The sequence below is a fragment of the Melozone crissalis genome, unplaced genomic scaffold (assembly GCF_028551555.1).
Source record: "Melozone crissalis strain CALT ecotype California unplaced genomic scaffold, PUWL_Pcris_2 ptg000187l_1, whole genome shotgun sequence".
Lineage (NCBI taxonomy): Eukaryota > Metazoa > Chordata > Aves > Passeriformes > Passerellidae > Melozone > Melozone crissalis.
Window position 1 is genome coordinate 2,381,434 of NW_026535952.1, and position 12,558 is coordinate 2,393,991.

The 12,558-nt window shown below is 46.1% G+C and overlaps 2 protein-coding genes across 3 annotated transcripts in view; one reads left to right on the forward strand and one right to left on the reverse strand.

Moving 5' to 3' along the window:
• The window catches only part of DOP1B (DOP1 leucine zipper like protein B), a 248,579-nt gene that overhangs the window by 158,355 nt on the left and 77,666 nt on the right, over positions 1-12,558 (forward strand). The window lies entirely within an intron of this gene.
• CLDN14 (claudin 14) lies at positions 1,737-2,429 on the reverse strand. The gene has a single exon (XM_054293741.1). The coding sequence runs from the start codon at positions 2,427-2,429 to the stop codon at positions 1,737-1,739; it is 693 nt and encodes a 230-aa protein (XP_054149716.1).

Consider the following 12,558-nt stretch of genomic DNA (forward strand, 5'->3'; position numbering starts at 1 on the left):
GGGATTCTATGAACATGCACGCCAGGCTGCTCCAGCCCCAGTGTCCAGCCTGGCCTTGGGCACTGCCAGGGATGCAGGGATGGAATTCCATCCCAGCCCTGCCCACCCTGCCAGGGAACGATTCCTCATTGCCAACATCCCACCCAGCCCTGCCCTCCTTCAGTTCAAAGCCATTCCCCCCTTGTCCTATCACCACAAATAACCAAAGTCAGGCCCCAGATCACTTTTATTATTGTTGGTCTCAGCAAATTGCTTAGAAAATCCATTTATTTTTAAAAGCAGTGGTGATGTTAACATGAGGCAGTGCTGAAAACCCTCTGTCCCAATCCAAATCAACACGAAGCCAAAGGCAATGGTGATCAACCACAAAAAGGAAGATTCAGAGTGGAACCAGGGGAAATGTTGAAAATCTCCCAGCTCTGGAGGTGACACAAGGTGACAATATAATTGCAAACAGATTTTTCCTTTTGCCAAATGAAGAATTGTTGCCTCGTAGGTCTTGGAATTATTTCTTTCAGTGTGTTGGTCCATCTGTTAAAAGTGGGAGACCTGTAAATTTCTGGTTTAAGAGAAATCCATTGATTCTGTTTTGTGTCATAATTTCATATCCTAATATGTGTGCCTGGGACTTTGCTGTAATGTGAGATGGAGAGGGCTGGGATTCTTTGCTCATTATTTTAATTTTTGATTGTTTGAATGCACTGTGGAACGATGGAATTCTGTGAGGATTTTAGAAGGAAATGTCTGGATTTGGTACTCTTGACAAGCACCGGTCACAGCCCATGGAGGGTGCCTTGTGCCCCAATGGAAGTTCCCCAAAAATCACTGGAAGGGATGGAAATATCCCTGCCAACCCTGATGCACTTTCAGGCACAAAATACCAGCATTCATCCTAAGAAATGAGCACATTTCGTTACATGGGATTTATGAAATAGGATTCTAGAAACTGTTTTTCCACTCCCCATAATGCACAGATTGTGCAGAATGCTAAATCTGCTCAAAAGCTAAAAGTGACAAATTCTTAGACTTTTTAATTTTTAAAGTATATTTAATATCAAATGTCTGGTTCCATTCTATTCCTGACATTTGTAAAAAACTCAGTCCTGAGCCACTTAGAGGGTTTGTTTCCCTTGTGATGCATTTCAACAAATGCACTGAAATTTTATTTTGATCAGGTCAAAACATTGTAGTATAACTTCAAATATTGGCTGTAACAGGCTGTCAAATGCATCTGTCACAGTGCCATTGAAATTCATATTTCAAGGGACTGTAAAAAAAACAAACAAAAAGTTAAGTGAAAGCAAAATTAATACCTTGTCATGTTCATGAATTATGGAAATGAGGAGCTGAGCAGGCAATCTGCTGGAAATCATTGTGTATCCCCAAGAAATTCTGGGTTTTAGGGAAAATTCTGTCTTTTTTGGGGAGAAGAAACAAAGAGATGTGGCCAGTTCTGCTTCACAGGGCACCAGCTCCAAACAAAACGATAGTTTTAAACAAAATATTCCTTGAATTGCCTGGAAAGCTGCGATGGGAGGTAGACAGGGAAGTGCTGCCTTGGGAATATCTCAGCCTCCTTTGCCTTTATTTCCCAGGTTTTGCAGGCAGCAGTTCTGCATCCACACCCTTTCCTCCTCGGGGAAGAAAAGGAAGGAACGAACAACGGTAAACTCCAACATCCCTTCCGAGTTCTCTGGTGCCAGGCACAGAATTCCCGAGGCAGGTCCAGGGAGAGCTCACACGTAGTCGCTCAGTCTGTAGCCGCTGTGGGACGCAGATGTCAGGGAAGGAGCGTGGTCGCCCTTGGAGGCACTGGGAGGCCTGGAGGATGGAGGCGCTGCGGAACGCGGCTGGAACAGCGCCTCATTCCCGAGCCACGACGTGCACAGCAGGGCCCCACCCAGGATGCTCAGGGCCGAGGAGACAAAGCCCAGATAGAGAGCCTGCCCTATCTCGTACTTCATCCCAGTGGGCAGCGTGGGGCTGTAGAAATCCACCACCACCTCGTTGGTGCACCACGACACCGGCACCAGGCAGAGCAGGCCGGCCGCCACGAAGCCGACGCCGCCGGAGCCGGCCATGGAGGCCTTGGCGGGGCTGCCCTCGGCGCAGCGCGTGCACCTCATGCCCACCACGGCCACGGCGGCCGCCAGCACGGCCAGCAGGCAGGAGATGACCATCATGGCCCGGGCGGCGCGCAGGTCGGCGGGCAGCGCCAGCTGCGAGCGGTGGGGCTGGCACTGGTAGACGCCGGTGCTGTGCTTCACGCACTCCATCCACAGCCCCTTCAGGTAGGCCACGGCCGTCAGGATGTTGGTGCCCACGTGGGCCGAGCGCCACCAGTGCGGCAGGATGGTGGCAATCAGCGTCCCGATGAAGCCCAGCAGGCTGAGGGAGAAGCCGAGCAGCTCCAAGGCCCAGCTGGCCATGGGAATGTTTGTGCTGTGGGGTTCCCTTAATGAGGCGCCTCCGCTTGGGCTCCCTTGGAAGGCGCGAGGTTTTCTTGGAAGATCTGCGGCTGTTCCGCCCCGACACCTCCTGCTCTCCTAATAAAAGGTAATTGAGGGAAAAAGGAGTTAATTATTACCCCAAAGCTTTGCCTCTCCAGCCAGTGAGGTGCGTTTCAAGCGCAGCGAGGGCAATAATTAGCATAGTTATCGCTGTTAATCGTGTTTTTGTGGAAGTAATGGGAAAGCAAGCTTCCCTCTTCCCTTATATAAACAGCCTTGTGCTGCCCGCTGGGAAGAGAACTCAAGACAATTTATGAAATGGAAAAAAAATATTTGAAATGCAAATATTCCTCTTCCCAGCAGGCTCTTCAAAAAAACAAACATGATTTCCTCTGTAAAGCGGAGAATTAGGTAGTGTTAACACTTGGAATGAAAGAGATTTATAAAGTAGGGAACTGCAGGTTGCTTTACACGATGAAAACATTCCCAGAAGGTCACAGCAGGACTAGAAAAACAATAAGGGTGTATTTGCTCAAAGTAGGGAGCAAAAAGAGTGATTTAAAACCTGTGGAAGAGGATAACAAATATTGGATTAAAGTCGCTTTCCTGACTGGCCAGTATTTCTTGAGGTTGCATTTCAAGAATGTAACTCAAAGGGGAATAAGTTTCATTAGGATCTGGGGAGTTTCAGGTCATGATTTCGGGTTGTGGGTGAAATGTGGAATCAGGCAAACATCCTGGAGCTTCTGAGGGACAACACCTTCACAGTTTCTTCATGTATAAATCCAAGCTGGAAAACAAGGAATGGCAACTCTTCCTCCTGTATAAATCCCAGACTAAGTGGCCTTTTCCAGTGGCTGCCTTGCCAGCTCTGTTATCCATCAGGCATGATGTGTGTGGGCAGAAACACGATATTTTAATATATAAAATAACCCCTGCATCACAATCCAGCCCGGAATTCAGAAACAGGAACGAGTTTAGGCTCCAGCTCTGCCAAGCCCTGTGCACGTGCTGAGCTCCTGCTCGGAGGAGAAAGTGGAAGTGCTTGCTGGAGCTGGCCTGAGCAGGAAAAGGGAGGAAAAGCATCTGATTCAATAATCAATGCCATCAGGACAGCAGAAGGAGCCAGAGGGAGCAAAGTGAAAGCTGCTCCACGTTCTCATTATCTCAGACTTGTCTCTAATGAGTCTGGAGTGCTTGGGGTGACATCAGAGTCAGGGCTGGTCTCTGTTGTTGTGGCTTTCACTGCTCTCTGCCTGACAACAAAATCATGGAATGGTTTGGGTTGGAAGGGACATTAAAAATCAGCCAGGTCCATGGCAGGGACACCTCCCACTGTCCCAGGCTGCTCCAGCCCCAATGCCCAACCTGGCCTTGGGCACTGCCAGGGATCCAGGGGTGGAATTCCATCCCAGCCCTGCCCACCCTGCCAGGGAACAATTCCTCATTGCCAAGATCCCATCCAGCCCTGCCCTCTTCAGTTTGAAGCCATTCCCTGTGTGCTGTCCCTCCAGCCCTTGGAAATTGTCTCTCTCCATCTTTTCTGCAGCGTGGGTCATTTCTTCCAAAAACAATCCCTTGCATGTTGTGAAAAGAAAGGGAAAATTGAAAAGCACAAGGATTTTGTGGCCTGGGCAAGAAAACACCACAGGCTGAGGACTCTGTGCTCCTACACATTCCCTTTATTTGGAATTTGCCATGGGATGGGCAGGAATGGGATGTTGAATTTGCTGCCTGGAAGGGAAGAGCAAAGCAAAGAGCAGCTTTTCTTTAGTGTGCCTGGTTTTAGGAGAGTTTTCTCTCCTGTTGCCAGCTCCTGGCCTTTCAGGTTCTCTTTATGTAACACAGAAATGAAAACACCTGAGTTGATGTGGCTGCTGAAGGAATTGACCTTGTTTGCAGATTCTGAGAAAATCACAGAAGGTTTTATATCAGAAATCACCATTCCAGGGGAGGCCAGGCTGCAGATTTCTCTCAGCTATCACAGATATGACAGGCCATGAGTTAGGGCCAAGCACAGCACAAAGGAGCAAATTGTTTCCTCCAGCACTACTGGAGATATTTTATTTCTGTCCCAACCCAAGAAGTCCTCATGTATATTTGCCTTGCAGGTTATTTGGGTTTGATTCCCATATTAAGGAAAATTAAGCAGTACTTCACTGTTTTATATTATTATTTGTTTTCTGTGAGGTGAATCTGGATCTAAGCACACCACAGATCTCAGGGAAATTTTCCTGGGAATATCTCCAGGATCAGGGAGATCTCCACATGGTTTTGGGTCAGAGCAGGACCATGAGGCACCTCAAGACATCTCACAGGACATTGGGAACTGAGCTGGAAATGGAGCTGGGGTCACCTGTGTCCTTAATCCCAGAACCACCTTCCTCATCCCTGTTTTTGCCTGGCCTGGGAATCTCCCACTCACAGAATTCCCAGAATCCCTGGGTTGGAAGAGACCTTCAAGGCCATCGAGTCCAGCCCAGCCCCAGCTGAACCCTGGCCCCCAGTGCCACATCCAGGCTCTGTTAAACACACCCAGGGATGGGGACTCCACCCCCTCCCCGGGCAGCCATTCCAGAACTTTCTCACCCTTGCTGGAAAAACCTTTTCCCTGCTCTCCAGCCTGTGTTTCCCTTGGTGCAGCTCGAGGCTGTGTGCTCTGGGTGTGTCAGTGCTGCTGCAGACAGAGCCCAGCCCCAGGTGAGCACAGGCCCCTTTCAGGAGCTGTGAGAGCGATGGGGGCAGCCCTGAGTCTCCTTTTTGCGCTCCCTCGTGATGAGCACGACACAAGATTATCCTCTCCAATTCCCCATCCCACCCAGGACCTTTCCCACCATCCCAAGGAGTGATCCAGCTCACTCTGGTGCATTTGCAAAGAGGTTCCTGTGGTCAGGCACGAGGCTTTGCAGCTGATCCTGGGGAGAACAGGACCTCGAAGGAAAATGTGATTTACACCATGAGTCCTGGGAAATGGACCCCCAATTTAATGGAGGTCAAACCACTCTGGGGCTCAGCAGCAGCTATTTTTAGATGTCATTAAGGTGTTATTTTTAAACATCAGCCATTAAAAGCTTTCTAATTTAAGCAGCCAGCGTTAATTAGCCCTGCTTGCTCTTGCTCGGCGTCATGTTTTCCATGTGCTCCCTCAGCAGTTCCAGCTGCCCCTGGTGCTCAGTAACACTTTCACTGCTGGGCACCAGCCTTCCCCTCCTCCTGCCAAGTGGTGAAAGCAGCAGGAACTCAACACCTTTTATCTGCAGGAACATCAGCAGCCTGGTGGAAATGTCTCACTTTACAGCTCAGCTGAGGAACATTCCGTGCGATCAGGTGAGTGGTGCCCTGGATGTTCCCTGTGGGCTGAGCCAGGCAAATATTAAATCAAAAATCAGCTTTTTTTTTTTTTTTTTTTTTTTTTTTTTTTTTTTTTTTTCCCTGTGTGGGTTGTGTTTGTTGTTATTTCTTTAGAAAGTGAGCAAATTTTGCTTTCTCACTTGGGAGTCGTCCTTTTCTAGCAGGGAACAGGGACAGGATGAGAAGTAAAGGCCTCAAGCTGTGCCAGGGGAGGCTCAGGTTGGATATCAGGAAAAATTTCTGCATGGCAAGGATGCTCAGGCCTTGGCAGGGGCTGCCCAGGGAACTTTGCAGTGCCCATCCCTGCAGGTGTCCCCTGGAGGTGGCACTGAGTGCTCTGGGCTGGGGACAGGGTGCCCATGGGGCACCGCTGGCACTCCATGGGCTGGCAGGGCTTTGCCAGCCCCAGGAATTCTGTGTTTAGGATGAGCTGCTCAGACATTGCCTGTAACTCAGTCTGGGAGAAACACAGGAACCAAAATCTCAAAGATATAAAATAAAAGATGTGAGAAGGCTGTGGATGCCTGGCAGCTGTGGGATGAAAGTTTATGGGGGCAGAAGTGAGAGGGGAAGCGTGCCCTGAGCCCCTGGGCATGGAGATGATGGGGGACACCCTGCTCATTCCTGCAGCCCAGCCTGGATCCAGCACATGGCCTTGCCCTTCCCCTTCCCCCTGCTCCTGTGCAGCATGGCAGCACAGATCCTGTTTCAGGGGTTGTGCTGGTGCATTTTTTCTCCCTTAGATCTTTCCATGTGGGACAGAACACCCTGGGGCTGGGGCTGGGGAAGGAGGGTCAGCAGAGGGGCTGTGCTGCCTCTGGAGAGCCACCAGCAACCTTGAGATAAGAGAAGAGCTGAGCATGCAGACCCCAGCAGGTTATGCCACCAGATTTCCTTTTGGGCTTAAATAAAGCAGTGGTTGAAATGTTGGGAAGAAGTTTCTGGAAGCACCTGAACCATGGGATGGCACTGACCACCATTTTGGGGATCACAATCTCCTGAGACCAGTCTGTGCCACGGCTGGCACAAAGCCCAAAACTCACAAAACCTCACAGCAACAAAGGTGAAGCTAAATTGGGCTGGAAACCATTTTAAGCACTATTAAATAACATAAATAACGTGAGAGGGGGGAGCAGGAGTGAGCCCAGGTGGGACAGGGATAACAAACAAGGCAGGAGTGCTCCAGTAGATATTGGCAGGGCAGGCACAGAACGAGGTCCTTGGTTTGGGCTCATGCAAGGAAATGCAGCTGGGGAAGGAGCAGCAGGTTTGGTTTGGCTCTCAGGGTGTGTTTCTGGGCAGTGCTGAGTGTGCCACAGGAAATGTTACAAACTCCAAGGCTTGAGGCTGTTAAAAACCCAGCGGGGAAAATCACCCAGAGTAATTTGGAGGGAAATGCTCGTGGAACTGGGCAAGCACTGAGGACTCTGGATTACAAGAGGGGCTATGAATTACATCAACTCTGATACAATTATTTATATATATACATATATATATATATATATAAAATTACAGTATTATAATATATAAATATGTAATATGTATAATAATGACAATATGAATAGACGGCTATGAATTACAATAGCTCAGAGACAAGAATATATATGTTATATATATAATAATTAAAATAGAATATAGATATCATATATAAAATATACAATGATTACAATATGGATAGACAGCTATGAACTACAATTACTCAGATAAAATAATATATATAATATAGTATATATAATAATTACAATATGAATAGAGGGCTATGCATTACACTAACTTGGATACAATTACATACGTTATATATAATATATGATAATTACAGTTTGAATAGGGGGTATGAATCACAATAACTCAGATACTATTATATATTATATATTATATGTTATATATTATATATTATATATTATATATTATATATTATATATTATGTGTTATATATTATATATTATATATTATAATTACAATATATTATTGTATATGCAATATACAATAATTACTATATGAATAGGGGACTATGAATTACAATAACTCAGATACAATAATATAAATTATATACATAGATATAATATATAATAATTACAATATGAATAGAGGGCTATGGATTATAATAACTCAGATACAATAATATATAGAATATAATATATATTTATAATAATTATAAAATGAATAGAGGACTATGAATTACAATAACTCAGACACAATAATATATATATATTATATATATATATATAAATTACAACAGGAGTAGAGGGCTATGAATTCCAATACCTCAGCTACAACGGGCAGCCAGCACGCTGCACACATGCAATGGGGATGATTTATGCGATCCCAGAGCAGAGCTCCTGACCCCCGGGCTCCTCCGGCTCCATCACCCCCTGGCATCCCGGGTTACAAACGCCCTGATTGATCCCGGGGCTCTCTGGAACCCCCCGGGGCAGTGAGACCCCGCGGGTTCTGCGTCACTGCAGCCCCAGGGCTTTGTGCAGATGTTGGTGCCCCCCTTCCCCTCTAATCTGCGGCGCTGATAAAAGCCCGGCCCACGCACACAGCCCGGCCTGGCGGCGCAGATCATGTTCCACAAGTGGATATGCTTGATTCCAGCACGGAGACTTTCTGAGCGTGCTTGGCCTGCTCTTGTTTGGGAAGGAAAACGGTCCCAACGCACACAAAAAAATATATATTTTGATTCTCACGTCTATGTTTTTGCCAAAGATTTATTTTTACTCCAATCCCGTGGGTAAATATTGAGATAAACTCTTGTCTTGTCTTTTCTATGTGTATCAACTTATAAAGAAATGCTACACGATGTTCAGAGATGCTCTTATAAAAAAATGCTATGTGAAGTTTAGAGCAATGGCTCTGTGGTCCCACTGTAAAACTTCAGGGATTCAAGCACCCATGGATTTACTCTCAGCTGGACTTATTTTCATAGAGGAAAAAAGTCAAAATTATCAAATTATAAGTCAAAAATATAAAAAAATATCACCCAGTGTTATCACCCAAAAAACACCCACAAGTGTCAGTGGAACCTGTTGGATTACACCTTTTTTTGACTTAGAGCTGGGGAAATTGAGAGGAGTTTTAACAACTTCTTTTCCATTTTTAATCTAATAAGAAGGGTATGACTATAGAGAATTACATTAGAAGTTGACTATTTTTTAATTATAATGCATTACAAGCATTTCTTGGCTAATCAGCTTTAGCCACACCATGCTGTAAATGCCTTAAAACCAATAATCTAAAATTACCCCTCGTGGGTCCCACTACAGTGCATCTTTCACAGTTCTATTTCTCTAAAATATCTAATCTTATTTTTAAAACCATCCTTTAAAACTTATTTCTAGTTCCATTTCTCTCTCAGCAATGTCTGTCCTTTTCCAGGGCATTTCTGAGTCAGCATTTCTCATCTCAAAGTTTACATACAGATGCACAATCTGTGAGCCTTCTATTAAACCTTAGGAATTTTCTATAAATCCATTCCCCACAGAACCAATCACCTGATTTTAACAGCACTGAGCATTTCACCACCTTGTCTCATCAGCCACTGAATTTTTTGTTGTGTTTGGAACCCCCTGGAAATGGAATCTGGCGTCTCTGATCTGCCCAAGCCTCCCCAGGAGCTTTGGGAACGATTCCTTTCATCTCCAGATCAATGAAAGATGAGCTCTAAAGGAAATAAATGTTGATTTATCATGTTCATACACAGGGTTTCATTGTGTTTTTGTGTTTGCAGACATATCCAATTTAAGATTATCCAGACAGGTACTGAGAACACTTCCAAAGCCACAGAGTCAAGTGCAAGAAAAGAGTCATTTTTGGGGGGTCTCACAGGCAAACAAACCCCTCCATGATTCAGTAAACCAAATAATTATTTTATTTTTATTATTTTATTCCAGTAAACCAATTCCAGTCAAAGAAATGAAGGGTTTTGATGTGTATTTTAATACTATAAATAAAGGGCAGAACTAAATAGGCCATTGCATGCAGAATGTACTTTGTAAATGTAGATATAATAAATTATAATATCCTCCTCTATGTTATCCCATGGTGGATGTTTATTATAATTCAAAACTAATAACCTTGGCTTCCTTCAGTGAAAATATGAGCTGCAAGAGCTTTTGTTCACATGCCAACCAAAGAGCTAAATGTGAATATCCCTTCCTCTGACCACATCAATCATTTTATAACCACAGTCAGATCATTTTGCTCCTTCACTCTTTTTTTCTTTTTTCCACACCACAGATTTTTATGGGAGGACTGAGAGGCTGAGTTCAAGATGTGACAAATGATCCACCCAGCCACCCCAAAAAGCAGGTGGCAGCCCTTGAGGGGGCTGGCAATTAATGCCATGTGTGACACGAAACTCTCCCTCAATGTACCTTCCTCTGCCACTGCTTATCTGTGGGACTGAGGGGGCAAAACTCTAAAATCTGGGGAATTAAATTAAATGGAACCAAAATGTAGACCTGATCCTGTTTTCTTTGTTGCCTCTCCAGTTTTTCCAGGTCTAGTGAGTTTATTAAAGATTCAGGGTGAAGATGAAACTTCCAGTTTCCTCCTCTAAGAAAAAACCCAAATAACGCACCACAAAAAGCTGCATAATTCCATGATGGAAACAAAACTTTTGGTGTCTTTTGAGGAGCATTTCAAAGAGAGAGAATTTTAAATCCAGCAGAGATGATGTGGGGCTGGCCCCAAGCAGGAATAAACCATGAAATAAAGCCAAGACAACCCCAAAAAACCTTCCCTGGCACCCAGGAGGAAATCTGGGGAAATGCTGAGGTGGTGCAGGTCCAGTTGTAAATCCATGGAGGTTCCCACCCAGGGGAGGTGCTGGAGGCTGCAGGGATGTGAGGAGGGTCTGGGGCTCCTGCTGCACATCTGGCAGGGACAGCAGCAGCTGCACTGCCCTGATCCAGGGCAGAGGGGGTGGGAGGAGGTGTAGGATCAGGGCTGGGTTACAACGTGCCTTTCAAACCTCTCTTCATTTCCTAATCTCCTCTTTCAAAAAGCAAAGAGGGCTGGGAATGAAGGGAAGAATTTTGCTGTGAGCCAGGCAGGCCTTGCCTCCCCTCAGATCTGCCCACCCTCGCCCACATCCAAGCAGGGAGCTCTTCTTACCAGACAGTTTGGTTTTTGTTTTTTGCTTTTTTTTCCCTGCAAATATTTGTGAGAGGGCCTGGGGAGTTGAAACAGCAGAATTTACAATGCCAGGGTGTGGAACTTCAGTCACTTGCCTGGTGAACCTGAGCACAACCCAAATCTCTGATCCTTAAACATTAATTCATCAAGCTGTGAGAGATTAATCAAATAAAATTATTTATAAAGTAAAATTAGTCCATACAATTAATTTAAAAAGTAAAATGAGTCCGTATTTGGCTTAGCAGATGGTAAGAAGTACATCACACCATTTTGCATTCCCATTGTGGAGGCTGAAAGGGATTTCTGGCATTTCTGAGGGAACTGGTGCAGAATTTGAGGGTGCTGAAGGTAAAACTGAAGCTGGGAAGGGCGCGCAGGGAAATTCTAAAATTGCTGGGGCAGAATTCCCTGGCAGAAGCACCTGCAGCCCAGGGAAGGGCGCAACAACCACAATCTGCATGAGAGGAGCAGCTCAGAGGTCTGGAGAAAGAGCAGGAACAAAAGGATCAGACTGATCCAGGCAGGGAAGCAGTAAAACGAGAATCAATGAGAGAGACAGCAGTAAAACGTGCATCTGGGATTTAATCCTGGGTAAAGACCCAGATTAGTGACATCAGACTCCGCTGTTTGTTTGGAGTTTACTCTGGAGCCGTGGCTCCCAAGGCTGAGGCAGCTGGGATGGAGCCCATGGATCCAGCCCAAGGATTTATCCCAGACATGGCTGATCCTGTGCAGCACAGGCATCAGGCACAACTAAAGTTTGGATGGAAAAATTTGCTTTCCAGCCCCTGTGCTCATAAAAATAAAGCTGGCATGAGCTGGCAGGGCGAGGGAATTGAGAAGTTTCATAAATTGTCACATCATTTCGCAGTCACTCAGTGCTTAGCTGGGCCTTGAAGGCCGTGAAGGCCAAACATGGACATGGTGTCTCATTTTTTCTGTTGGTTTTTATGCCAGATGCCATATTATTTCCCCCACAAAGGCTGAGTCTGGTTGACAGAATCCCAGAACCATTAAGGTTGGAAAAAAACGAGATTATGGAGTCCAAGCTGTTTCCGATTCCCACCTTGCCCCCAGCCCAGAGCACTCAGTGCCACCTCCAGGGGACACCTGCAGGGATGAGGACTCCAAACCCCCCTGGGCAGCCCCTGCCAAGGCCTGAGCTCCCTTTCCATGGGGAAATTCCCCCTGAATTTGCACACAGCTGTGTGAGCTGCACAAACGGCACCACTCCTGGACAGATGGGATTGGTGGCACCCGTGGCACCCAGGTTTGGCAAACCCCAGGAGCTCAGCTGGCATGGCTGCTCCAAATGCATTTCTGGAATGGGTTTGGCAGCCCCAGACTGGCCAAACATCCCCATTGTTCTCTGAGAAGGGGTTTGGACAGGCTGGTGTTGGTGTGAGCAGAGTGCAGCTCCCCAAAACCCGTCTGATGGAAGGGATGGGATCAAACCTGATCCAAAGATCTTCTCCTTCAGGCTTTGCCTTAACTTTGCACTGGTGACACTCATGGGTACCCCTGGATCCCTGGAAGTGTCCAAGGCCAGGTTGGACACAGGGCTTGAAGCAACCTGGTCTAATGAGTGGCATCCCTGCCCATGGCAGTGACACCTCAG